The 27,940-nt window shown below is 35.9% G+C and overlaps 1 protein-coding gene across 1 annotated transcript in view; it reads right to left on the reverse strand.

The window, feature by feature from the left end:
- The window catches only part of CWF19L2 (CWF19 like cell cycle control factor 2), a 98,777-nt gene that overhangs the window by 47,359 nt on the left and 23,478 nt on the right, over positions 1-27,940 (reverse strand). The window contains exons 3-10 of the mRNA XM_039322126.1: positions 23,540-23,647; positions 22,176-22,298; positions 17,483-17,602; positions 16,461-16,545; positions 15,213-15,328; positions 13,218-13,888; positions 11,607-11,703; positions 10,866-10,955 (exon numbers count right to left, since the gene is read on the reverse strand). Of these exons, the coding sequence (XP_039178060.1) occupies positions 10,866-10,955; positions 11,607-11,703; positions 13,218-13,888; positions 15,213-15,328; positions 16,461-16,545; positions 17,483-17,602; positions 22,176-22,298; positions 23,540-23,647 (1,410 nt within the window). The remainder of the gene's footprint in view (positions 1-10,865; positions 10,956-11,606; positions 11,704-13,217; positions 13,889-15,212; positions 15,329-16,460; positions 16,546-17,482; positions 17,603-22,175; positions 22,299-23,539; positions 23,648-27,940) is intronic.

Genomic DNA, 27,940 nt, shown 5'->3' on the forward strand with positions numbered 1-27,940 from the left:
GTTTATGTCATATATATTTTATTATTAACTATTTTATAAGTTGTTAAAATTTGTTTAAAATTTTAATTAAGCCTATATTCAGTTCTGGGAAGCTCGGGGGGGGATGGAGGGGGTGGTTTGGGAGGGATTGGGTGAGGGTTGTTTTGTCTCTTTTTTGTTGTTATTTGTAAAAACTTTTAAAAATTTTCAATAAAAAAAAAATCTCCTTTTTCAGTTTTTCAATACATTTGCCTGCAACCTATTTAGCAACAAGGCATCAGCTTTTTGCAAAGAAGCAGTGATAGTTATTTTCCGAGGATTGTAATCCTAATATGATAGAAGGGATCAAAAGCTTCAATACTCTGAGAGCTACACCAGTAACAGCGTGAGTTCCTGATAGGGTCTCCGTTGCCAGTGATTGAAAAGAGAGGGAAGGAGAACTAAGAACAATCTACAGCAGAAATGAAGACTCATAGAGTTCTGCAGGTGTGAAGGAAGTGAACGCCATTTAGAAATTCAAAAATCAAATGTTGATCAAGGCAAGCCATTCTTTGGTTATGTGATTATAATTTGCAACTTTCCCAGCCAGCTTCTAACAAGCTAAGTCAATGGGGAAGCCAGCAGGGACAGTCACAAATTGCAATCTTATGATGTCTCACTTAATAACCATGGTATTTTTTTCTTTTTTCTTTTTTACTTTTCTTTTTTTTTCTGACAATCTTTCTCTTTTATTTCTTTCTTTTCTCCTATCTTACTCTATTTTAGTCTACATTAAATTTCTAGTCATTTTTAAAACTTTCAATAAAATTATATTTAAAAAAGATAATGCTAACACAGTAAGAAATAAAAAATGGAATCACAGAACTCAGTGAGTCTGGATACTTCCAGCTGCATATAGTCAAATAGAATGAATTGTCTCAAATATGAAGCTTAGACTTATAAATTGTCTCAAATATGAAGCTTAGAGTTATAAAATTACAGCATGCCAGCAAAATGTGATTTGAAGAATACAGCCAGAGGGATTATAAACTGACCAAAGAATGTTTGAGAGAACTTCTGAATATTCCTTTCCTATTCTAGACCAGTGTTTCCCAAACTTGACAATTTTAAGGCATGTGGACTTCAACTCCCAGAATTCCACAGCCAGCGTTGCTGGCTGTGGAATTCTGGGAGTTGAAGTCCTCATGCCTTAAAATTGTCAAGTTTGAGAAACACTGTTCTAGACCATGAAAAATGTCATCTACACTATCTGACAAACCACCATATGGAATGGCATTAGTCAGTAAAAACTTCAGCATGGTCTAGAGGGGGAAACAGAATGGTCCAGGGATCTGCAGAATATTCTCTTTCCAAATTGGTGAGTTTTGAACATCCATATGATGTACGATCAGTGTTAGGATTTAGTATGCATGTTTCCTTTTGCAAATATCAACCTGAAAAGCTGGAGGAAGAGATAAGAAACATTACCAGATCTAAAGCAAGCGCTGAAAAAGGCTCCAAATTTCAAAGAGAAGAAAGCTATTATGATAGCCAGAACAAGAGAAAAGATGGAAGTCTTAGACAACAAAAAGAACATATGACAACTGAATTCATGGCTTCACTATCAAACAAGGACAAGAGAGCTCAATCTAAAATGTCAACCAAAGAATACAACAGAACAAGAAAATTAGATCTTTTTAAAGACCAAAGAAATCATAAGACAATTTATAGCCTGAAGTAGGAATACTCAGGAGTAATGGAAAGATATATGGGAAGTTATTATTAGATAGATAGATAGATAGATAGATAGATAGATAGATAGATAGATAGATAGATAGATAGATAGACAGATAGATAATAGATGTATGTATGTATGTATGTATGTATGTATGTATGTTATATACTCCAATAAGTGGGTACAGGTAAACCTCAACTTACAACAATTGAGCCTAAAATTTATGTTGCTAAGTGAGAACTTTGTTAAGTGAGTTTTGCCCCATTTTACTACTTTTCTTGCCACATTTGTTAAGTGAATCACTGTAGTTGTTGAATTAGTAATGTGGTTGTTAATTGTTGTGAGCCCACAACAAGGATCATGTGGGTATGGCCACAAGCACCTACAACGAGGCTCGCGCAAGTGGGACCAAAAGCACCCACAACAAGGCATGAGCACTGGCCGGCCACTCATGTGGCCTAGTGGTGATTAGGCCATAGCCCAGTAATGGGAACCCCTATTCTAGTCCAACCCCAACTAGTTGGTTCCACCTACCCCTGTACTTCCCGTTTCCCCTCTGCTTATCTTTTTAATTTCATATTATAGTACTTCCATTTTTCATTTTTATTGTTTTATTCCTTTGCTATTATTATTTCTACATATTTTTATCATTTGTTTCTGTTTTATTGTTTAAGCCACTCGGAATATCCCCTCGATGAAATGGGTGGCTAAATAAATAAATAAAGTAAATAAGTAAGTAAGTAAGAAGCATCAATAAGATTTAAAAAGATAGAAAAGCTGGATTTTTTTTTACAAATGATAATATATTTGTGAGAGAGTGAATAATCAGGAACTAATTCCACAGGAAATTGAGGTACAATAGGCAATAGTCTAGCTGTTGAAGATGGAAGCACCAGAAGCAGATGAAATACCTACTGAACTGTTGAAAGTTACATAAGGAAGCAGAAGTTCTAACAATTCTACATTAACAAATATAAACAAGTCTGAGGCCAAATCAAAAACAGATTGGGATATAAGTTGAAAAAGGAGAATGCAAGAAAATATACCAATTATCATTCCTCATACTGGTAAAATTTTGCTTAAGATCTCACAAAACAGCAAAATACTAAATTAACACAAAGATTTCAGAAAAGCACATGAAATATAATTAGCTAAAATAACTTGGAGAAACCAAGCGGTTCAAAATATGCAAGGAAGTGAAGCAATATTTTTCCCTATATTAGTTTAACTTATATAGTTAACTTACATAATTATAGTAAAAGAATGACAACATTGGAAGATATAAAAAATGGAGTTTGAGATGTGCAGATATTACTTTGTTACCTAAGAGTAAAAACAACTTAGAACAATTTTTTATAAAACTAGAAGTGGAAAGTGAAAAAAAAATGGGTTAATGCTGATACTGAGAAAAATAGTTAATAACAACCTGTATGACTAATGAATAGATGACAGCGAATAAGCGAATGGGGTTTTTTTAGGCTCAAAAATGAAGCTGACAGTGTGCTGGAGAAGAATAAATTCTAGAAAGAAAAGCAATACAGATAGATCATTGTTTAGTGACTGCTTCATTTGGCAATTGCCATTATGACCATAATGAAAATGAAATTTTGCAAACAATCCTCACATTTGTGACCTTCACAGGTGTGTAACGCAAAAGGAAGCTTCACTTAATGATCAAACTGACAATCCCAATTGTGATTGCTAAGTAAGCACTACCTACAATTAACTTAAGGTCATGAGCATACATTTCTTATAACAATAAAGACTGAAATAGTTAAAGCAATGGTCTTTCCAATGGTAACGTATGGTCGTGAAGCTGCACAATAAGAAATACCAAGAGAAAAATGGAAAACACTTCCAGATTATGCACTTGGAACAAGTTACTATGAGTAGCATAAATGGGAGGAATCGCCATTCAAAAAATATGACTTACTCTCTTAAAGTAATCAATAAATAGAAAACCACATACTTTGAGTATTTGAGGCACTTGAATGATGGACCAGGAAAAACAATTATTATGCTTGACAAAGTTAAGGAAAATAGAAGAGAAAAACAATGCACAGAGTCAAGATTATTAGAAAGAAAACAATAGAGACAGGTCAAGTTAGTGAGTACTGACCACCAGATATCAAACCCTAGTTAATGACATTTGATTACTTGGTGGTAGCAGAAAAGTTTCTATATTAAGATAATCAGAATAGGATTTGACATTATTTCTTCCGGTCTGAAAGTCTTACAAAGATTATACATTTTCCAATATTAACTAGAGTATTCTTGAGAATATGATGTAACCTTGGAAAATAAAAATAGTTTCATACTGTAACTTTGATGAGAGCAATTTCAAGATAAATTATGCGTATATTCAGCTGGGTTGCAGAAACATGATCTCAGCTAATCCAAACAGGATTTCCTCTACTAACCTTTTATTTAGTTGGTATTGCAACTCTTCTACCATAAACTATTTTGTTATCTTGTGTATGGTTTCCATTCTTTGGTCATTAAGAGTCTTCAGGTATCTGAAACCCCTTCCTCTCAATCCAGAATGAATTAAGCAATCCACCCATCTGAAGGGAATGAGGTCATGAAAGTATCGAGTAAGTCCGTGGTGGCGAACCTATGGCACGGGTGCCAGAGGCAGCACTCAGAGCCCTCTCTGTGGGCACACGCACCATCGCCCTAGTCCTAGGCCTTCAGCTGGGTTTTATAAAACCTTTTTGCTTTAGGCCTCCAGCACCGTGTGCAAAAAAAAAAAAGGTTCAATCAATCAATCAATTTCAACTTCTCGTGGGAAAAAAAAAGATCTCACAAAGTTGGAATTGATTGATTGAACTTTTTAGTCCCACCCAGTCTGCCGTTACCACCACAGCCACGCCCACCCAATGGGCCACGCCACTCAATGGGCCACACCTACCCAATGGGCCACGCCCACCCAGCACCCGACGATACATAAGAGGGTTTTGGTTTGCAGTTTGGGCATTCAGTCTCTAAAGGGTTTGCCATCACTGGAATAAGTTAAGGATTTGTCTTATCTTAGACTTAGACATAAGATAAAAATTGTGGTCAATGAACACCAGCAAAAGCTTAACTTCCAGAATGTATATATATTCTAAAAGATATTTCAAATATTCCAGTCATTGGCACTGGGTACCATATAAATTTAATATATTATTGTATCTTGAAAAATATTCAGTTGAATTGTTGCAAACCTAGTGATACTAAAGAATCTGAATATCATATATGATGCCTGTCAGTTTCCTCCTTTACTGATCTCAGTCACCTAATTAAAAAAACAAAGGTTCCACCCGGTCCTATCATATTACTTCTCACTAAGGTTTAAAAAAAGTATAAAAATAACACAATGATCTAATCAACACACTTATGTACATATATGTTACAAACTTCCAATTAACTGAAAGACATCCATATTTCCCAGATGCAATGGCTGAAAGCCAAACATCTTTATTTAACGAATATAGTTTAATTACTCATCTTAAACTGTGTAATTAGTTGTATGATATCTTTTCTATACATTTTGGAGACCTCTGACTAACGACCTTTAGAACACCAATTACACATATGGTTATATTGATGAGTGTCTTATATAATTGCTTCTCAAAATTTAAACACCATTAATTGAATGACACTGAATGAGGGAAGAAGCAATTTTGGTTTAATTAATGCATATTTTAGATTTTGAAACTAAGCCAAACATGTGAATTTTATAACCCTTTCCAGCATAGGTTATGATGCTTGAGATGACAATGCATATAAAAACTAATGTCTTTTAGGTAATAAAACCAACTTTGGCTTATGAGCACAGAAAAACCCAAAGTTAATGGAGCTTTTTTAATCAAATCAGCACACTACATATCTGATGACGGATTTCCAAAGAAAAGTCAAAAGGGAAAAAAAATAAATCACCAAAATAATTTGAAAGGGGTTGCAACAATTTTCAAGTTCAGCCAGCATTTTCCTTTGCATCCCGAAAACATCTAATTTCTTCCTACAGGTAACATCTATACTGCATATGCTATCAATGGTACATTTCTGCACATCCTTCCTTGTTCCATCTGACTCATCAACACTGCTCCTATGAGCCCCAAAGTAATGCTCACATAGACTGGCCTTGCCTCCTTCCCATTACATAATTTGGCAGTTTCTGTTCATTAGCTATGATCTGAATGAAACAATTACTTCTATGCAAAGAGATATCTATTCATAGAGTACCAACCAGATCAGATTTAAAAGGATTAAATTAAAAACTTGGTCAATGAAAATGCTGAAAAAATGACTTGCACAGATTAACCGTACTTTATTTCTACCTTCAATATTAAAATAATAATATTTGTATTAAGGTTTTTGGCTCCATTTATTTAATGCAGTCATACATTATCATTTCTGGTAAAATCATCCTCTGCTATAACTGCACATTACTATATCTTTATAATATATCCTTATAATATCTTTTTTAATTGGCTGTTTGAAAAAGGCCTTTATGTTTTACTCTTCTGAAATAACTTCTCCTCTTTTCCACTGGTATCTATGGTACCCAGAATTAATTCCCAAACTTACATTTTTTAGGTGGTTTTGGATCATTGTACTTCCAATTACCCTGACTTTTACTGTTTCATGTAACTTTCTAACATATCTTTCAAGTGAAGAACTGTTGAAACTGTTCTTTGAAGTGCTATAAACCATAGCATCATAGTTTACTTATATTCGTGGCACATACGTGATCCTAAAAACATTCTGGAATTCATAAAAATTCAAATACTTATATCTTAGCTCAAATAAAAATTATTTGGCAACACATTAAATTTGATGGCTTTCTAATTTGCTGTTCTTTCTTGCCTGGTGTTTCTACTTACACTTATGATTACACTTTTCAATTTGGGACGTAGATTTAATATGCGCTGCCTAAATCAACTTGGAGTACCTTGAAATATGCTTAACTTTCAAATAGTTCCTATCACTTTTTTCCAATATGAAAAGATCATTCAATGACAGTAATTGTTGCCTTAAATCAAACATGTCAAACACAAGGCCCGGGGGCCGGATGCGGCCCGCGAAGTGGTTTCATGGGGCCTGTGAAGCCATCCTGGAAACAGTGAGGGAACACCCCCCCTCTGCCTTGGCCCTGGCCCAGGCCGGCCAGGAGCCAATGTACAATTTTGTGGTGGCCATCTATGGCCACCACAAAATTGATTTGAAACACATTCAGTCTTAGCTCCACAAGGCCATCTGGAAACAGTGAGGAACCAGCCTCTGCCCCTGGGTACATGCTGGAGAGGTGTCAGCTTTTGTGAGCAATGAAGAAATGCACCATTGCCTGGAAGTGGCCAGCAAATGGCCCTCGCCTATTTCACATATCTGGCTTGATGGGCTCCAGGGGAGGGGTTTCAGCAGGCAGCGGGACACTCTCCTCACAGCACCAAGAGACTGAGCCGGGTGACACAAATCCAAAAAGAAATGTGAGGTCGCCCGGCTCCCAGCCTGCCCGGTTTCAGCAGGCAGCAAGGTGCAAATCTGGTGAGCTTCACACCGTCCAGCTCAACCTCTCAGTGCTGTGAGGAGAGCGCCCTGCTGCCTGCTGAAACTGGGCAGGCTGAGGGCTGGGTGGCATCGTGCTTCTTTTTGGATTTGTGCCACCTGGTTCAGCCTCTTGGTGCTGTGAGGAAAGCACCCTGCTGCCTGCCGAAACCGGGCAGGCTTGGGGCTGGGCGGCATCGCACTTCTTTTTGGATTTTCGCCACCCAGTTCAGTCTCTTGGCACTGTGAGGAAAGCACCCTGCTGTCTGCCGAAACCGGGCAGACTGGGCAGCATTGCACAGCTAACATTGACTCTCACGTTGCTCATGGCATCCCCTCCCCCAGAGCCCACCAAGCCAGATATGTGAAGTAGGTGAGGCCCATGTGCTAGCCATTTCCAGGCGATGGTGCATTTCTTCATTCCTCACCTCCCCAGCTGCATTTCTTGCCTGTTTTTCTCCCTCCCTCATCTCAAATATTTTCCCACCACTCTGTACTTAGGACAGAAGGAAGGAAAGAAGGAAAGAAGGAGAGGGAGGATCTGAGGGAAGTCCTGCCTTAGTCCTGTCCTGCTGCCCTTTCAGCATCCCCTTTCTCCCTCCTCCTGGTCTTTCCTGTGGGTCTTCCATCCTATTGCTAAGGAAGCTTTGGATACAAAGCCGGGTCTCCTCCCTTGGAGAGGGAATGGGCCTTCCTCTGACTTTGCCCTTGTACCCATCATGAGCAACCTGGCTAAGGAGAGCAAGCACAGCAGCAGCAGCCTTGAGGAGGAGGTAAGTGCAGCTGGGCACCCCCTTGGGGAAGTGGGGCTGGGCTTGGTGCCGCGGGTGCTTGAGGACCAGGCTGGGCGTTTGACCTCTGCAGCCTGCACCATCCAGCCCCCCCCCCCCGCATGGCCTGAGAGGAACAGTGAGGCTCCTCCAGTGGACCATGCCTTGGCACTTGCCCTGGTCCCACCCCCTTCTGCAAGAGACCTTTAGATCTGTCCCACTCCTGCCCAGGCCCCCACAGGCACCCTTGACGCGAATGATGTAGAGCTGGCCACGCTCACCCAGTAGGCCGACCCACCCTGGCCACACCCACCCGGCCCAAGGGCAACCGCAACGCTGATGTGACCCCCAATAAAACTGAATTTGACATCCTTGCCTTAAATGAAAAAAATAATTAATATTATATCTACTGCATTTGAAGCTTCTAAAAGTAGAACAGCTGAAGTTTAACTAATTGGTATGGAATATTGTATGCATATAACTGATAAATGCACCAGGGTGATATTTTAGCAAGTTTAAAAGCCAGGAAATTGGCACAGAAGCACACAGCCCTTTGCTTTTTAAGTATACAGTTTTTATTGCAGCATTGATGTTAACTACAGCTTCTGTGCTTAATCAGAGCATAAAGGTGCTTGATTGCTTAATATGTACTTTTATTATTTACTGCCCAGAGTTATGTATTTAAGATAATCAGTTATATAATTTTTTAACTAAATAAACTTTCACTTCAAACATTCACTACTATCATGAAGGTATGAGTAAAATCAGATTCAAAGTAATTAGTAATTCATATTGGTAAACTATTTTTTTTTAATTTGGACTAAGGGTGGTCAACCCAGGATATTTTTTCCATACATACTTAGGTTCCCAAATCACATTACCATATTACCAAAATTCAGTTAATTACATTTAATGGCACCATTTTCCTTTTTGGCTTAATACACTGATGCTTTTACTGAAAAAAAGGAACCATTAACTTGACTTGAAAAACAGAAGAGAAAATGAGCAGAAATTATTATGAAACTGTCATCTAACCTCATTCCCTGCAATTACTGGCTTTTACAATTGTTTATGAGTAGCATTCTGAAGATAATTAAAGCAGTAAAACTTTACAGTCTAAATAATTATCAAATGCTTCTGTATATATTAGAATACAAAAGACAAAAGAATATACTTTTCTTCAGAATTTCTCATACAAGCCACAATCTTACAAAAATCTTTAAAAAATATTGTCACTTGCACAATGAATGCATTCACTAATTTTCTTAAGATCTCAAGTGAAGATACTCTTATAAGTCTAAACACATTTATTTCCAAATATGCCCCTTTCTGCTTTTAACAACTAAGAATACGTATATAGAATGCATTTAAATGTGAAAATACAAAGATTTTCTTACATTTAATTTCCATTTTTTCAGAAACCCTTCCTTTTAAAACTTTCATTCAGTTAATTTCTACTTTTATAACTCATACATAATTATTTAAGTACTGTCTGGCATGATTATACTGGAGCCAAGAGAAATCCAAAGCCTTTTGATAATACCTGTTCTGATAGAAAGAATACATCAATAGTATCAATGTAAATTGTAAATTTGGACTAGAAGACCTCCAAGGTCCCTTCCAGTTTTATTCTATTCTAAATTTCATAACATAATTATCCTTTTAAGATGGGCACAGTCCTACTTAGACACAAATATGAAGTCAGCCAGATATTCAGCTGCATCATCAAATCATCCAGAAAACTCTAGTGTCAGTACAAGTACTAACATCTTGCATAGAGAAGAAATATGGCTGGAATAAATCTTTAGACATTCAAAATGCTATGTTTTTAACAAGTTTCTCATCACCACCTCTTTGAAATCACACCTTGTTACAAATATGTTTTCACCATAAACCTTACCCACTGTTATTTTTAAAAAAAAAAAAAAATAGGGCTGGGAAGTTGACACATCTCAAAGCAAAGTGCTATTTCCAGAAAAATCTTTCTTTAGGAGTCACCACCAATAAACACCATCAATAAAAAGATTTTTTTTTTTTTTGTCCTAAAATGCATCACTGGATGCCTTCTTGCATTGAATCACATTTCTATTTTCATCAAAGTCAGGATTTTTTAATTTTTTTGCTCCTTTTGAAATTCTTCGCCTTTCCTTTGTTTCCTTTTGTTTTATTTTCATCGTTTCCTTTTGTTTTCTTCTGAAATGATTTGATTTTTATCAATAGTTTTGCTAGCTATCCTAATTCCAGTTCTTTTATGAACAAGTACATAAAACATCACCCCCTTTATAGCTCCTTGAAGCCACTTTCCTTCCATATTCTCATTGCATATATCAACAATTACTCATGAGAACTGCAAATCTGTTCTTGCCCTCTATTTTCTCAAGAAAAGTAAGTAATTATTTAAAACTACTGAGAAACTAACCAAGATTGTTGATAGAAACATGGCCTCAAAATCTTGAAGTAAGGCTTAAGGCAAACAAAAAGTCCATGCACCTTTAAAAGAAAATTAATTCCCAAGACTACAACATACCAAAATCAGAGAAAATTCTTGTATGTAGACTCTATACTTGTTTATGGCAAACTAACAATATATACTCTGAAATATAAGAGATAAGCAACTTTATGGAAATATTATTTAAAATTACCAAATAAGCCATCATTCTAAGGACCTGAGATTCTGAACAATGTCTTTTCACAGCTTTCCATCACAGGCTACCACACACTACAATTTCTAATTGTTTTGTAGGTATTCTCTGCCTATACTAGGAACTATATTTAACAGTGTCACAGCCTTAGGTGCTGCACACCTGTCATTAAATCTTTTGTTTCCAATGGCAGTAATCCAAAATGAATGCAAGATAATACATATCCCTTACCTCATCAGATTTTTTAGCTTCAGCTTGTGCTCCACTGTCTTTTAGCTTGCGTGCCTTATCAAGCCGAGACTGAAGTTTTGCAGCTAAATCCTTCAAGCAGAACAAATATTGCACAATGTAACTTTTTAAAAACATATAATGCATTTTATGCCAAAATATTCTATGAATAATTTTTCAAGCTTTACCTATAAAATAAAGGTTGATGCTGTGTCAACTGACACTTCATTAAAACTACCCAAAACTCTTTGATTACAACTAAACAATGTTTGTCAACAGGAAATCAAACATAATGAAATCAAGTGTAAAGTAGCTTCTAAAGATATTAATAGAATATTTTCATAAATCTATTTTTATTATTTTGGAGCTATGATAATAATATTGAATAATTAGATTTAAAGTGTGGAGCACAGTGGCTCTAGGATGCTAAGTCGACAATTTACAAGCCCATGTTTGAGACCCAAGCACTGCTGTGTAACGGGGTGAGCTCCCATCATTCGCTCCAGCTCCTGCCCACCTAGCAGTTTGAAAGTGTGTAAATGCAAGTAAATGAATAGGTACCACATCAATGGGCTCATTAATGAAAGGAGCCCTCAACTGGGTGTTCCAAAGTAACAATGATGTCATTGGCTAATCCTTTCCATCTAGAAGCACCTTGATGCTTCCAACACAAATATGACAATGAATCTTAAAGTGCTGTATTATATTTGTCTTTTAAAAAATCTAAATAAATCAATCACAAACCTTGTTTCCCATCAATTCTGCTTTTATAATCCTGGCCCCCAGCTTGTTCATTTCTTCGTCACTGAGAATAAGAGGAGTCTCGTCCTCTAAAACAGATCTGGTCAAATATAAACACAGGGCATTATGCATGGAGAAAAAGAGAATATGCCATTCACTGTCTCAGTTGGATAACTTAGCTGGAGAAAAGTGGCTTATGATAGTCCTGTAGGGAGGTCCATTCAGAAAATTCAGGCTAGGCCCTGAGTATTTTACATCAGACTACATTCACTTTTAAGTGTATGTAAAAAAAAACTTTAGAATTTGTTAAGAACATTTGCTACATTACTTGAAATCTCAAATTAGAGTTAGTTTTCCTAGTTTTGATGCTAATTTTGAAAGTTTACATGATCTCTGCCATAGCCTCAGGAAATACGCAAACATACTACATATTGTTGCAGAGCTCCATCTTCTTTATTCTACAAACTATATTCCATTGCAAATATAGGAAAGCTTTATTTTCTAGATATCGTTGAATGCAAATGCCATCATTACCAGCTTGTGTGAACAAATCACAGATGAAGAAGTTGTAGCTTGATATCTGAATGACAGGAATTATTCTTTACTTACATAATGTGGTCATTCGTTACTTACTATATTGTATATTTTAATAAGAAACAGTGCAGCATGCAAGATTAGCATGAATCCATAATAAAATCTAAAACTTAAAACCTACTAAACAAAATATTTTACATATTACTAAGAAAATCAAGCCATCTTCTCTTTAAAAGATACTCTCATACTACGTGATACATATCTCATAAAAAGTAACTAGAGTTTATATTTCCTTAACTGTGTAAACTATTTCCTTGCCTTTAGTCATCCATAAATTATTATGGAATTATCCCAGATGTTCTTTATTCTTGTAGCATTATAAATCATATACAGTGGATATATATGTAGGATGAAGTATCTAGACAAACTTCCAGTTCAGAACCTATTATAGGTAGTCCTCATTTAACAACCACAATTAGGAGTGGCAACTCCATTGCTAAGTGATGCAGTCATTACGTGAGACATCACTGATTCGCAATGGACTTACAACCTCATTTCCACTGCAGTTGTTAAACAAAACACCCATGATCATTAAAACAAGGCATTAGTCATTAATAAGGATGTAAGGAAACGAGCCAATTTTCTTAGAACTTAAAATTATGCTGGGCAGTAATTTTTTTTCCCTGACTTTAAGTAAAAAAAATGTTAATCATTTTTTGAACATTCAAGTTGTCCATGGTTGCCATTTTATGAGAATGCCCATAGCACGCTTGCAAAATTCCAAGCATATCTTAAGGTAGGTAGGTAAGTAAGCAGGCAGGCAGGCAGACAGAGATGGATGGGTGAGTAGGTAGGTAGGTAGGTAGGTAGATAGGATAGATAGATAGATAGATAGATAGATAGATAGATAGATAGATAGATAGATAGATAGATAGATAGATAGATAGATAGATAGATAGATAGACAGACAGACAGACAGACCGACAGACAGACAGACAGACAGACAGACAGACAGACAATAAAGCAATTGTGCAACTATAAAACCATCTTCTATTTCAAAACAAGAAGATATCTAAATACCCAGAACATGATGGTTTACTCTCCACCAGCTCCTTTTCTTCCACTGCAGTTTCTGAGATCTGCTCCCCTTTCTCCTTTGGCTCTTCCTCCTTCCTGGTAACAGCCTTATTCATTTCAGATGATTTTTCATTTAGAATTGCTTTTCCAATTTCATCCTTAGGTTGTGCTTTGCGCCATCTTGGGGTCACATCAGCATCATCAAAAGGTTTCCGGAAACCACAATTCATAAAACTAGAAGTCAATAATTGGGATGACGTTCTCGGCCGTCTGCCTCCTTCATCACCCTCACTGCTTGGTTTCAGAAACACAGCTTTCATAGAGCTTGAGAAAGGTTTCTCATAATGATTTAATTGATGAGGATCTTTTCTGATTGTACAAGTCCAGTCTGCTACTGCAGATTCTTTATTACTTGGCCTTGATTTTTTGGTTTCCATCCGTTCACTTCCTCTGTAATTTTTCGGCTCCTCAGAACATACTTTATTATACTCCTCTTTAAGTTGTTCTTTATGTGAAAACCTTTCTAGGTTGTTTTCCTCCTGCTTCTCTCTGCCATTTCTTGAAGTACGTTTGCTTTCCATATATCTGCATTTTCGCCAGTCCCTTGTATCACTTTCTTTTTGGACTGCAGCTGTCTCAGCTTCTCTTAACTTGGACTGAAATAGCTCCACTGACTACAAGACAGATGAAAAAGCACATATTGTTGTATAAAGAAAATACTATTAAGGTAAACACATGAAAGAAAAACCTGTAATGTTAACTTTGAAATGAACATCATTTGAAATCGCTGAGTTTCACAAACCTGATAATAGCTTATGAAACTCAGGATTTCAAGCACTCTTTTTATTTGTCAAATTACTAGTCCTTTGCAGATATGCCCTGTGAGCCTCATAGCTGAGCAGAGGGATTGGTTTACTTATCAATCAATTTAAGAGCTGGCTCAATCACTAAAGCAATTCTAGGTAACAAAATTAATAAGCATCGTTTAAAAATTGAAGAGTAAAACCATAACAACAGTAACATTAAACACCTTGTCATGGAAAATACCAGCAACTACAGTACTTTCTGGCATATAAGATGACTTTCGCGTTAAAATCGACGCCGAAGTCGGGGGTCGTCTTATACACCGAGTCGTCTTATACGCCAGAAATAACGGTAGTTTCTGGGGTATAAGATGACTTTCTAGGCATGCGACTCGGCGCCGAAGTCGGGGGTCGTCTTATACGCCGGGTCGCCTTATACGCCGGAATATACGGTACCCAATTAAATATCCAATCTTAGTTGCAGGAACACGTCAATTGTGCCAAATCTTAAAAAAACAGGCAGAAATATTTGGAGAGAAGCACATCTAACCTTACACTGCCTCAGTGATTGGGAGAAAAGCCAGTTCTTCAAGGTATTTCAGAAAGATACAGCCCCAGGGGAAAGAGTACAGGTGGTCCTTGAGTTACAGCCGCGTCAATTTGTGTTGCTAAGTGAAACATTTAAGTGAGTTTTGCCCCATTTTACAACTTTTCTTGCCACAGTTGTTAAGTGAATCACTGCAGTTGTTAAATTAGTAAGACGGTAGTTAAGTGAATTTGGCTTCCCCACTGACTTTGCTTGTCAGGTCTCAAAAGCCGATCACATGACCGCAGGACATTGCAACCGTCATAAATCTGGAACAACTGCTAAGCATCTGAATTTCAATCATGTGACCATGGGGATGCTGCAATGGTCATAAGTGTGAAAAATGATCATAAGTCATTAAATGAACTGTCACTAAATGAACTGTTGTAAGTCGAGGATTACCTGTATTAGGCATGAAGTACATTTTTTTAAGGTCTTGTTCTTTGTGATTTTGGTATTTGTGACGCAGCACTGTGACCATCCCCAAAAATGAAGACCATTTTTATTAGTGTATATTTTATTTAAGATGTTGATTTATGGAAGTTTCACTGAGGAGCTTCATTTTTTATCCTGCACAAATATTTTCACTATCATCCTCTCTCTACCTACCCCATATCTTTCAGCTACAATTTCTTCCAAGTCTCGTTTTTCTCTCTCAGACTGATCCTTCATTCTCTGATAGGATTTCTTTAGCCAGCTTAATCCACCATCTTCTACTGTTGTTGCTATAGAATAATAATAGTAAATATAATATTTGCAGAATGCAATTTAATACAATTACCTTAACAACCTTAGTACTAATTGCATATGCAACATATATTAATCCAGTCAGGAGTATTCTTAACAATGGTACATTTCTCCCATTTGTGTTCATGTTCTAACATGCATTTGAAAACCACGGTCCACCTAATAGTCTTTAAAAATTAGTCTTCTCCTGAAGGTGACAGAAAGACAGTGGAAGAAATGGATCCTGTAGTTTCTCATTAATCATTCTTATAGCATATTCAATGGATAACCACAGGGGGAAAATATTCTGTTTTTTTACTTGAATAACTAGGAACATATAATGGGAATGCATGGGGGAAAATCAGCAAGAAAGGTAGTTGTAATAAAATAAATCTTAGGGTCATTTCATGTTATAATGAATTTTTATTTGGAAGCATATCGAAACAGATAAAATTCAACTCTTGACACGTGCAATTTCAGTATTCCTTTCTTTCAGCATTTTGACATTTAAGTAACCTGAGTTGCAAACATTGTGAAGTTAGCCTTTTTTTTAAATAAGTGCTATTCCATCCTGCATCACTATTTGCCATTCAGCAAATATCTCTACCATTTAGCACACCAGAGAATTTCCATAATTTTATAGTTTGGGACACATACACATGCGTGCACACACACCCTTGTGTTTGCTCTTTCCACAAGGAGACCAAATAGCTTAATAGCTTCCACAAGGAGAGACATGAAAAACGATTACATAAATAATATTCTGCCCCAATAGCACCCTTGATGTATTTCATTTAAAATAGGATTCCCAAAGTTCAGCCCCTGAATATTTTAAAGCTGCAATTTGTATAATGGAATGAAACAGGCCAAATGAGATGACAACAATTCATCATGTCTTAGTACAATCTGGTTTCTTTTTTTAATTAGTTCATGATGGGCTCTGCTATAGAAACTGAAGGACAAGCTCTTAAGATTACAAGAAAAAGAAACAAGTTAAAATATTCTGCAAAGTTATGAGCTACAATTTTAATGACATTGTCATTACCAACTAATATTAATTTTATTTTCTTTTAACATGAACATATTAATGAAGAATTGCGAGACAGAGAATGTTATAGAAAAAGACGTTACCTTTCACTGATGCTGATACTTCTGATGGTAAGCCTGTACCACCATCTTTCCAATATGGGTTCAGCTCTCTTTCTGAAAGCAGCAGCTATTTAGCAATTCAAAAAAAAAAAAAGTTACAAGGTCAACAGTTTCATGGAAGTACCATTTGTGCCTCATCAAATTACTTTATTTCTATGGTCACTTGAAACAAATCCCAGAGCTACATATTTTATCTTTTCTGTATTTACTTAATTTGATAACATGGTGGCCACTAATTAATTTTAATTGATAGTCACCATGATACAAAAAAGAAGTTGAGCACTATGGACCTGTGTATAAGTCTAAATTGCTACTGCTATTGCTATTGCTAATTTTGTATGCTAACATTTTGAAAACTAAGATTGAAAAAGTACCCCAAAATTTTAACTTATTTCAGATAATAAATAATACATAAGAAAAAAATAGTTTGTCTACAATAGCAGTAAGTCAATTGTTAACAGAAAAGTGTTATTTGTTATATATGTGTAGCCATAAGGCATTCCACCCATTAATATAATGAATAATTAAAATACAGTTAAAAGTAAGAAATCACAATTTAACACTAGCCTCAAAGCCAGCAATACAATAATTCAGGCTTTTTAGTTTAAAAACAAACAGGAAACCAATTGTTACCTGCCAAAGTGATCTAATTAAAATTCAGCGAAGGTCCATGCATTTTGTTTGCAAAGAAATTTATTTAATGTTACTTTTACTAAAATCATTCTGTTTTTCTAATTCATATACATCATGAAAAGTATGGCTTCATTTGCTCCTAAGATTTTATTTTCATTTTTGGGCAAGAATCAATCAGACAAGCAGAATGCTCGTTACTGCTGAATGGAATACCCTATGGCTACATATATATTATAAATAAAGCTTGGGAATCCAAACTGGCTCTCAAGAGAATCAAATCCACAAATTGATATCTGATAACTGAAGAAATACACATTTTGGCTGTTGGCTAGTTCTTTGCAATCTTTTAATCAGTTAGTAACCAAACCTACCTGTTCATTTTCCTGGGCCTTCTGTTGCTTCAATATTTTTTCTTTCTCCTTTTCAGCTTTCAGTGATGCTGAAGACAGTGTTTTTACAGACATAAAATCTAAAGTCATCCATTCATCCCTCTACAAAAAAAAAAAAAGAAACATCTCTTTTTCTTATTAAAAGAGATCCAAATTCAGCAACAGATTATTTTGAGATAAGTGACAGAAAAAATGAAATTACGGGCTGTGGAATAAAGAAAGTTGATAGGTATTTTGAAGAAATTTAAAAAAAAATCACAATCTTAAAAGAAATTCATAAGCCTAGCCCAGGGGTAGGCAACCTTGGCTCTTTTATGACTCGTGCACTTCAACTCCCAGAATTCCTGAGCCAGCATGGCTCAGCTTGGAAACCTCTCCCTTTCCCCTCAGCATGGCTGGCTCAGGAATTCTGGGAGTTGAAGTCTGCCAGTCATAAAAGAGCCAAGGTTGCCTACCCCTGGCCTAGCCTATCCATCATTTTTTTTAATCCCATACATATGTTTAGAAGAATGCCCTTTAAGTAATGACAATACATCATGTTAGAATAGGAATATAGGCAAAAGTATATGAAAATTGGGAGTCTCATATTTTGACAATTTTACAAGATGCTGGTGGTACGCAATGCGCACCATTTCATTTATCTGTTTTATTCAATCAGGCATCATAGGTCAGGTGCATTATATTAATAATAATTTTTTTGTGGTCATAGATCAAAATACAAGTGCAACAAAAGAAAACACAAGAAAAATATAATCACAAACAATTAACACCAGAAGCCTTGGCTAAGGGGAATTACAACGTTCTCCTCTAAGTTACAGCTCTTAAAAGAAATTTAGAAACCTGAGAAGTAATATAGGAGGAGCCATCCCCTAGACAATATAAAACCAAATTACTAACATTAGAACCAGAGGGATCAATTCCAAGGAGAGGCAATAGTTTAGTTCTGGCTGTATTATACATAGAACAGTATAATAAGACATGCTCCACAGTTTCAACTTCAGCCTTATCACAGGGGCATAATCGCTCACTAAACGGGAGCCTCTTGAATCGCCCGTCAAGTAGTGCTGAGGGCAAGACATTGAAACAGGCTAGGGAAAAGACTCTTCTATATTTGGGGATGGTTAAAGTATAGAAATAAGAGGCCATCCTCAATCCATAATTATTAAAATGGCTAAAGATCAAAGAGGAGCAGGTTTTGTTGGATCTGGCTCTTAAGTATTGCAAATCTATGTCCACAAGCCGTTGGACTACCCTAAACTGGGCATCCTTGAGACCATAATCTCCCAGAGCATTCCCCGTAAAACCTATTAAGTGGAGTTTCTTAGTCAGCTCCCTCTCCCAATGAGAAGTATGAGAGTCAGCAAACACCAGGGAGAGGTAGCTACCAGGGGCTGCCGAAAAGAGCACCCGAAACCACCATTTGAAGGTGTTAATCCACGCCATGCATTCAACTGAACGAATGCCCAGTTCCAGGTACATCGAAGCAAATCCAACACAGGGAGGAAGACCCAGAAGTTTCCTAAGAAAAACAGCCTGGGTACTTTCAAAACAATCCTTGAAGCCTCGTATCCATATGGGAATTCCATAAAGAGTTTGGGCCAGGGTTTTGGCTTGATATATACGCAGAGCAGAAGGAATAAACTGGCCTCCTTGGGTAAAAAAAAATCTTATAATCTGCTGATGGCTACAGGAGGCCGAATTCAGCACCTGGGTTCGATGATTAGTCCAAGCACCAGTATTCTGAAATTGAATACCTAAATACTTAAAATGGAAAACCTGCCTAACAATATTACCATTGATAGCCCAGTTGTATGATTTCCGGGCTCTAGAGAACACCAATACTTTGGATTTGTCATAATTAATAGACAAATGGTTCTCAGCACAGTAGGACCCAAATGCAGAAAGTAATCTTTTTAGACCGAGCCTTGATTGTGATAGAAGGACCACATCGTCAGCATAAAGAAGAAGCGGAATCTTCGTATTTAACAACTTTGGGGCATGGGACTCAATGCGTTCAATGTAAGAGGCCAGGTCAGATAAGAATAGATTAAACAGAAGAGGGGCCAGGACACAACCCTGCCTAACTCCGCTCTCAATCGGAATAGGATTTGAAAGTTCTCCCTGCAAGCTGCAACTAACCTGGCTAGAGGCCTGATTATACAAAGATCTGATTAAGAACAAAAGACGTCTGTCAATAGAACTTTTGTGCAATTTTGACCACAACAGTTCCCTAGGGACTGAGTCAAACGCTGCCTTTAAATCGATAAAAGCAGTAAAGAGTTTGCCACCTGGTGTAATAGCATATTTATCAACCAGGTGTGCTAGGACAAAACAGTGGTCCAATGTGGCACAGCCCGCTTTAAACCCAATCTGCTCTGCACCAATAATGTTAGACTCCTCAACCCAAGTGAGGAGTTTAAGTTGAAGATATTTAGCATACTATTTCCCAATGATGAAAAGCAGGCTAATAGGGCGATAATGGCAGGGTTGTTCCTGTTTCCTCGTTTAAAAACTAGAATAATAATTGCTAGACTCCAAGAGATAGGAATCCTACCAGAGAAATTAATATGGGTGAAGAGTGTTGCCAAAAGAGGAATCCACCACTCGGGATTAGATTTTAGCAAAATGGGGGGTATAGCATCGGGGCCAGGGGCTTTGCCTGACTTAAGTTCTGAGATAAGCTCAGCGATTTCAGCATGAGTCACGGGTTGCCATATAGGAATTGCAAGAGGCAATTGTGACCCAAGCTCGGTCGAAATTATTGAAGCCTGAAAGATTGACAAAAAATGATTTTCCCAATCTCTGTTAGAAATACAGCAGAGAGGGAGTTCTTGGTAATCAGAGAGAGAGCTGGCAACAATTTGCCAGAATAGTCAGGTGTTCTTCTGCTGGATAGAGAAGAGAAGTAAATCCCACTTCTCTCTCTCAGGTGCATTATATACTTCTTACAACAGTTAAGTGCTCAAGCTGTCCAAGTGTCAGATGAACCATTAAGCTGAATTCAATAAATGTACATATTTGTTTGTGGCCCAGTTTGGATACTCTGAATAGTATTTGCATGTCATGGGCGATGTTGAAAGCCTTTCAAGAAAAACAGTTTTCCAGAACCACAGGATATAAAAATAGTATGAAATGGAGATCTGCCATACAAAATAAACACAGAAAATATTCATGACCCAGAGGAAAAGAATAATTAACAGATCTGCTCCCTTTATTATAATTAATAATTCCTATTCCCCAAAGTATTAAAATAATTAAAATAACTGCAATCCACAATAAACATTAAAGCATTATAATATCAGCAATTCATGCAATGCTTTGAAATGAACTCAACCTATTTACACTTTTGGCTAAGCAATACATGTACACTTGCCTTTGATAATCCTGCAAGGGCAGTCAAACACACAGGACTCAGCACTGACCCAGCAATTGTGAAAAATATTTCTTTTACAGGAAAAGAGTCAGCCTTAAATTTTCCCAAAAGCCCTGTAGAAATGTTTTATGAATAATACTTTTTAAAGGGATAAGCTAATAAAGAAATGGTTGATAAGCATATCCATGTAGGCTTACATTAATTGATTTTACTGATATTTTAAAATGTGTTACTAACCCCAAATAATTCCTGAAATGGAGCCAGAAATAAAATATAGTTTTTAAAAATCCGCCTTTACACTGAATTGCTGAAGGTTTTCTCAAATGCTTCTGCCACTGCGGAAGAAGCTCAAGTGGTAGAATCCTCATCCTCAAAACACTTGCCCTATTGTTTAATGTAAAAGGTTTGCTCTCTGCCCTTTTCAAGACTGAAAAGAATTTTTGCATAATGCTATCCTCATACCGCCAGAGTTAATGCACATTTCAGATTTAACTGTTTTACTTTCTTTAGGAAAAAAATCAGGGAGGGAGGGAGGGAGAGAGAGAGAGAGAGAGAGACAGAGACAGAGAGAGAGAGAGAGAGAATTTCCTGGTGTTTCCTGCAGCACTTTTTTTTCTCCAGAATATACCAATGTCCAGAATACTGTGAACCATTTTCTACTTTTAAAAAAATAGAGCTTAGTAGTTGATGGAAAACTATCAACTATCCTAAGAACACTAGGATCTGCATTGTACATTTTTTAAAAAAATCACCACCCCAGGGAAGTCTTAAACTTTCCTTCCCTGGACTGGTAATTTTTGTTTGCAATCATGATGAACTTTCAGCCACAATTGTGGGGAAAAAAACATAGAAATAATTTCCTGTCTCTTACTGATTTGTTTATTTTAATCAATGTATATGATCACTTGATCACAATGGCAACAAGCTAACATAAAGTTAAAAGCACAACTACAATCAATAGTAATACATATACATAGTGACAACCAAGTGCAGAGGAATAATCAGTATCACAGATGAAATTAACCTATCAACATCTGTACTCAGGAAAAGAGCCACATTTTTAAAGCTTTCCAAAATCTCTAAAGGAATGAAGCCAACTGAATCTCTTGAGGCATGATCACAAAAGTTGAATGATAAATCTTAAAATAGGATTAACGTTACTTTAAAAAAATCTTCCCAATCCAAGGAAAAACAAGAAATCCTGACACTGCAACGTTTGACATTTCCCTATTGATTGTAGACTTCTTTCCTCAAATGTTAAGTACAATTCCCATCTACAAAAAGATTGTCCTAGATGCTCACCTGAATTGATGTAGGATTTTTTTCTGTTTCTTCTTCAAATTGTTCTTCCTTCTTTAGCTTCCAAGACTGCTCAGTGATAGAAGACTGTGCAACAGGCACTTCTACCCATTCTTCTGAAGAACCCTAAGAACATATTTTCAAATAATCAAATGTGTTTTAGAGGATTGTAGAGACCTTTAAAGCTCAATGAAACAATGCAAAAGTCATTTTAAAAACTATTTTCTTTTCTATAAGAGTTAGCTTAGCTACCCAGAATGAGAGAATAAAGAGACTATTATAACATTATAATGGTCTTATTGGCAACTGCAGCTCTTTAAATGTATTTATAAGACTTGGCAATCAGATAAAAAGTAAGTACAGCTGATATTTATTACAGTCACTTTTTGCCACTGAAAATAGGCTACCAATTTGTTCACCTGTGTCCTATTATTAATAATACAGCGCTACATAAAAGGACAGGTTGTTACCTCTCAAAAGACTTTTCAAAGAAATTGCTTTTGCAGTCTTCCTGTTATAAATGACCATTTAAAATGCTAAAATAAAGCCAACACATTTTCCCAGCTGGAAGTCATATGATTGACAGAACTTGTGGAAATGATGAGAAGAAGCAACAATATAGCCTATGCACAATAACACAATTAGAAGAAAAATCCAAACAAAATGCAGACAACAGAATTGTTAACAACATTTGCTTCAAGTGAAATAATCGACCTTGATCATAAGCAGATCTATAGTTTAAGAAAAAGCATGCAGCCACCAGATATAAAACGCTGCTTTATATCAAACTGACTAATCCAACTGAGCATCAGGGACTTGAAATCCAATATTATCCGGAGGTTACTATATTATAGAAGGCTGAGAGACTTTCTACCATTGGAGAATCTTAAGCTAAATCTGTAAAATTGTGCATAGCATATCCAGTAATAATAGAGTCCAAATAACATTGCTGTCAAGTATTACAATAAACAGCATCAGTAGAAGCTATAATGAGACAAACAAGTACATATTTAACTTTTCAAGCTTGCAAATATTGTGTATGTTGTGTCTAATGATGCATTGTTATCCATGCTGCATATATATAGCATTATGAGAAAAGACCCAACAACTGAAATCTGGCTCTTTCTACAATGTTTGCTTTCTGTTTCTTCCATATTACATCAGATGTATGCTTCAAAATGAATGTTCATTTCTGACCTAGTGATCTATTTTGCATGCTTACCGTGTTTTTAAAAAATAGACTGATATTAAAGTGTACCAGCAATTATAAATTAAATTCCACGCTATTTATAAAACTAAGGCCTAAGTATAATCACTAATATAGGTAACAAATAGCTTTCTCTCAGCTATTGGATTTTAAAACTTACAGAGCTAGTATCAGATAAATCATCTTTTTTTTCTCTTTTAGTTGTTTTCTTCTTCTTTTCCCTTTTATGTTTTTTTGAATGCTTCTTCTTCTCTGTAACAGAATGTTCCTTAAAAAAAGCAACATTTGTATCAATCTGACAAGCCACATACCTAGAATTAGGAAATTACACAGTATTTTATCATTTTTAAATCACCACCCTGCTAAAAACATCCCAGGATACCTTGCTTAATAATTTATTTTATTATATATCACACCCAAAGCTTCTTGATAGAAAGATACTTAGCATGCGTTAGAAACATACATATAAAAGATGTATTCTACAATAACAAAGTTGATTTTACAAAACTACAATTATTATTATTGCCAACCAAGTGAAATTTTATTTGACTAAGCAACATGTCTCTTTGTTTGACATCATCATCGTTGATTCAATGTACTGACTAATAGCCAAAGAGATTCCACAAGCTTTATTACTGTAGATACCTTTTCTGTATGTGAAACTAAATGATAATCTGATTTGGCTGAGTATTGATTTACCCCATATTTTATACTCCATCACTGTGTTATATGCTCCAAACACCAGGAGACAGAAAGTACACAGGCTGATGCATCTGGACCAGGGGTAGGCAACCTTGGCTCTTTTATGACTCATGGACTTCAACTCCCAGAATTCCTGAGTCAGCTGACTCAGGAACTCTGGGAGTTGAAGTCCATGAGTCATAAAAGAGCCAAGGTTGCCTACCCCTGATCTGGACCAACTGTACTTTGCAAATACTCTTTAGGGGTAGCCCCAAGTAGGCCTCATTACAGTAGTCCAACTGGGTGGTGAGAAGAACATGCTGGCTCAGGAATTCTGGGAATTGAAGTCCACAAGTCATAAAAGAGCCAAGGTTGCCTACCCCTGTCCCAAGTAGACCAAGTGAAGCTGGGAATAGGCCCTGCTAGCCATGATTTCTACCTGCTGATCCAGGATGACCTGTAAGCCCAGAATGTTCTCCAAGTTCCCCTAGTCTCTGAAAGATAGTACTTGCCCATTAAGGAGTAAGTTTGGTGGCATCAGCACCTATACCTGTTTCAACCTCTAAGCATCAGGAAAGGATGCCAATTCCATGTCCTTCATGACTCAACATAACATATCCAATTGGGTATCTTCAGCATATTAATGATATTAAAAGCTGAACTATCGAGATGGTTGGCTTATCAATTGAGAAAGAAACAGAGACAGAGAATTATAGATAAAATAAATTATAAAGGTAAATTGGTGTACCAGAAGGAGTTGATCAAGAAATCTTTTTTAGATTATTATCAAAAATTATATAAGAGTACTAATGTACAAATTTTAGATATAAATAATTATTTAAGTGAAGCCAACTTTCCCAAATTAACAGAAGATCAGAAACAAGAAATTAATGTTTTAATTACCACTGAGGAAATTGTGACAGTGATTAAGGAATTAAAATTAGGTAAAGCACCGGGTACGGATGGCTTGACATCTATTTATTACAAAACTTTGTTAGAAGAGATGATTCAACCTTTATGTGAGCTTTTTAATAATATATTACAGGGTTTAGAGATTCCTCCGTCATGGGGCAGAGCTTTCATATCTTTAATTCCAAAAGAAGATCAAGATCTTACTTTACCAAAGAATTATAGACCTATATCTCTTTTAAATGTAGATTATAAGATTTTTGCAAAAATCTTAGCCAATAGGCTCATGAGGGTTTTCCACCAGCTTATACATGAGGACCAAACGGGTTTTATAACTGGCAGGTATATGAAGAATAACGTTAGACAAATTATTAACTTACTAGAATACTTAGATAAGAATAACCAAGTTTCCGCAGGACTTATATTTTTAGATGCTGAAAAAGCCTTTGACCAATTGAATTGGCAGTTTATGTTAAGATTAATTGAGGATATGAATTTTGGAGAAAAAAATTTACAAGCTCTTGGTGCTATATATCAAAAACAAACGGCACAACTTATAGTTAACGGGGGCTTGTCAGAGGTTTTCACAATAGAAAAAGGGACAAGACAGGGATGTCCATTGTCACCACTACTGTTTGTTTTAACTTTGGAAATTCTGCTGATTAAAGTTCGAGAATCCCAGGAAATAAAAGGAATAGAAGTTAATAAAAAAGAATATAAACTAAGAGCTTTTGCAGATGACTTGGTGGTTACCTTGTCTCAACCTACCTATTCTGTAGTAGAGTTGTTACAATTGATTTACCAATATGGACGGGTTTCGGGATTTAAAATTAATAATAATAAGACTAAAATATTACCCAAAAATATGACTAATTTGGATAAGCAGACTTTGGTTAACTTGACAGATTTTGAAGTTGTTGATAAGATAAAATATTTGGGGGTCACTTTATCTGTTTCTAACGCAAAGTTGTATAAAAATAATTATGAAAGGTTGTGGGTCAGGGTACAAAGAGACTTGAAAAATTGGGAGAAGTTGCAATTATCCCTTATGGGAAGAATTGCGGTGATTAAAATGAATGTCCTGCCAAAGTTTCTCTTTTTATTTCAAATGATACCTATCCTAAAGAATGAGGTTAACTTAAATGAATGGCAGAAAGGTATCAATAAATTTATTTGGGCAGGGAAAAAACCAAGAGTAAAGCTTAAAATTATGCAAGATATTCGTGAGAGAGGTGGACTCAAGGTACCGAATTTGAAATTGTATTATGATGCTGTGGCTTTAACATTACTTAGTGACTGGGTTAATTTAACAAATGTAGAAATACTCCACTTGGAAGGTTGGGATTTACTTTTTGGATGGCATGCCTATTTAATTTTTAATAAAAAAGTTGACCGGGTTTTTAAATCCCATATTATAAGGATTTCTTTACTTCGGGTTTGGAGGAAATATTATAAAAGTGATTTTAAAATACCATTATGGGCTATACCTTGGCATGCGATAGAGGGGATAAGGAGAGGAGTTAAGATGGATAGTGTTTCTTATGCACAATTACTCAGATGGGATGGTAAAAATTGGCACTTAAAATCTTTGGAAGATTTAGCACATGAAAATATTACATATTCATGGTTTCAGTATAGACAAATAGTGGATAGATGGAAGATAGATCGTAATATGGGTTTGCTTAGAGAAGATGAAAATCTTTTTAAACAAGTAAAAGACCAAAGACGAACTCATATTAAGAGAATCTATGGGGTGCTAGTAGAACTGGATTCAGAACCAGAATTAATTAAAGAATGTATGATTAAATGGGCACAAAATTTTGGTGAACCAGTTCTACTAGACACTTGGGAAACCATCTGGGTGAGGAATGTTAAATTTACACAAGCCCAGAACTTAAGGGAGAATTTTTACAAAATGTTTTATAGATGGCACCTTGATCCACAAAAAATGTCTCGTATGTATCCTGACTTACAGCCTAAATGTTGGAGATGTGGTTGTTTGGATGCTACTTATTATCATATTTGGTGGTCGTGTAAAAATATAAAAGCTTTTTGGATTAAGATATGGTGGAATATTCAAAGAATTTTTAGAAGGAGGGTAAAATTTACCCCACAATTGTTTTTGTTGGGTATTGTTACTGATTGTGATGTTAAGGAGGTTATACTGATGTTAAATTTAATCACAGCCGCAAGGTTGTTAGTAGGGCAATACTGGAAGAAGGAATCTTTGCCTACCTTGCAAGAATGGTTTTTTAAAGTTTCTTATTTGGCGGAAATGGCAAAGATTTCGGCTTTTTTAAAGGATCAATCGCAAGAGAAGTTTTTTGCGGTATGGGAAAAATGGATAGATTTTATACAACATAAGTTGGATATAAAAAAATATTACTTAGTTTTTCAATAACCTATATATAAATTTTAATATTTTATAGATTGTATTTTTTTCTCTTCTCTTTCCTTATATTTTTTATTTTTATCTCATCTTATTTTACTTCTTTTTATATATATATATATATCTTTTCTTCTTTCTTTTCTCTTTTATTCTCTTTCTTTTTAAGTAATTTTTTTTCTCTTTTTTTTAATATCTATGTTTTGTTTTGTTTTTACATATATATTATTGTTAATTATCTTATAAGCTTAGGTAATGTATTTAGATATATTAATGGTTTATATTTTTTTAATTTTTTTTAAGATTTTTAGAAATTTTAATCAAGCCTATATTCAGCTCTGGGAAGGTGGGGGGGATGGACTGGGAGGGTTGGGGTGGTTGGGTAGGGTTGTTTTTTGTTTTTTTATTTTTTTTCTCCTTATTTGTAAAAACTTTTAAAAATTTTCAATAAAAAAAAAAAGCTGAACTATCAAACAACCTCTCCAGACAGTTTACCAGTTTAGGCTCCCATTAGGAACCAGATTAGGTAGTGCAGTGGCTCCCAATCTTTTCTATACCCCACACCCCTAGAACGCTTCTGATATA

The sequence above is a fragment of the Crotalus tigris genome, unplaced genomic scaffold (genome assembly GCF_016545835.1).
Source record: "Crotalus tigris isolate CLP2741 ecotype Arizona unplaced genomic scaffold, ASM1654583v1 scf7180000017607.2124824, whole genome shotgun sequence".
NCBI classification, from domain to species: Eukaryota; Metazoa; Chordata; class Lepidosauria; order Squamata; family Viperidae; genus Crotalus; species Crotalus tigris.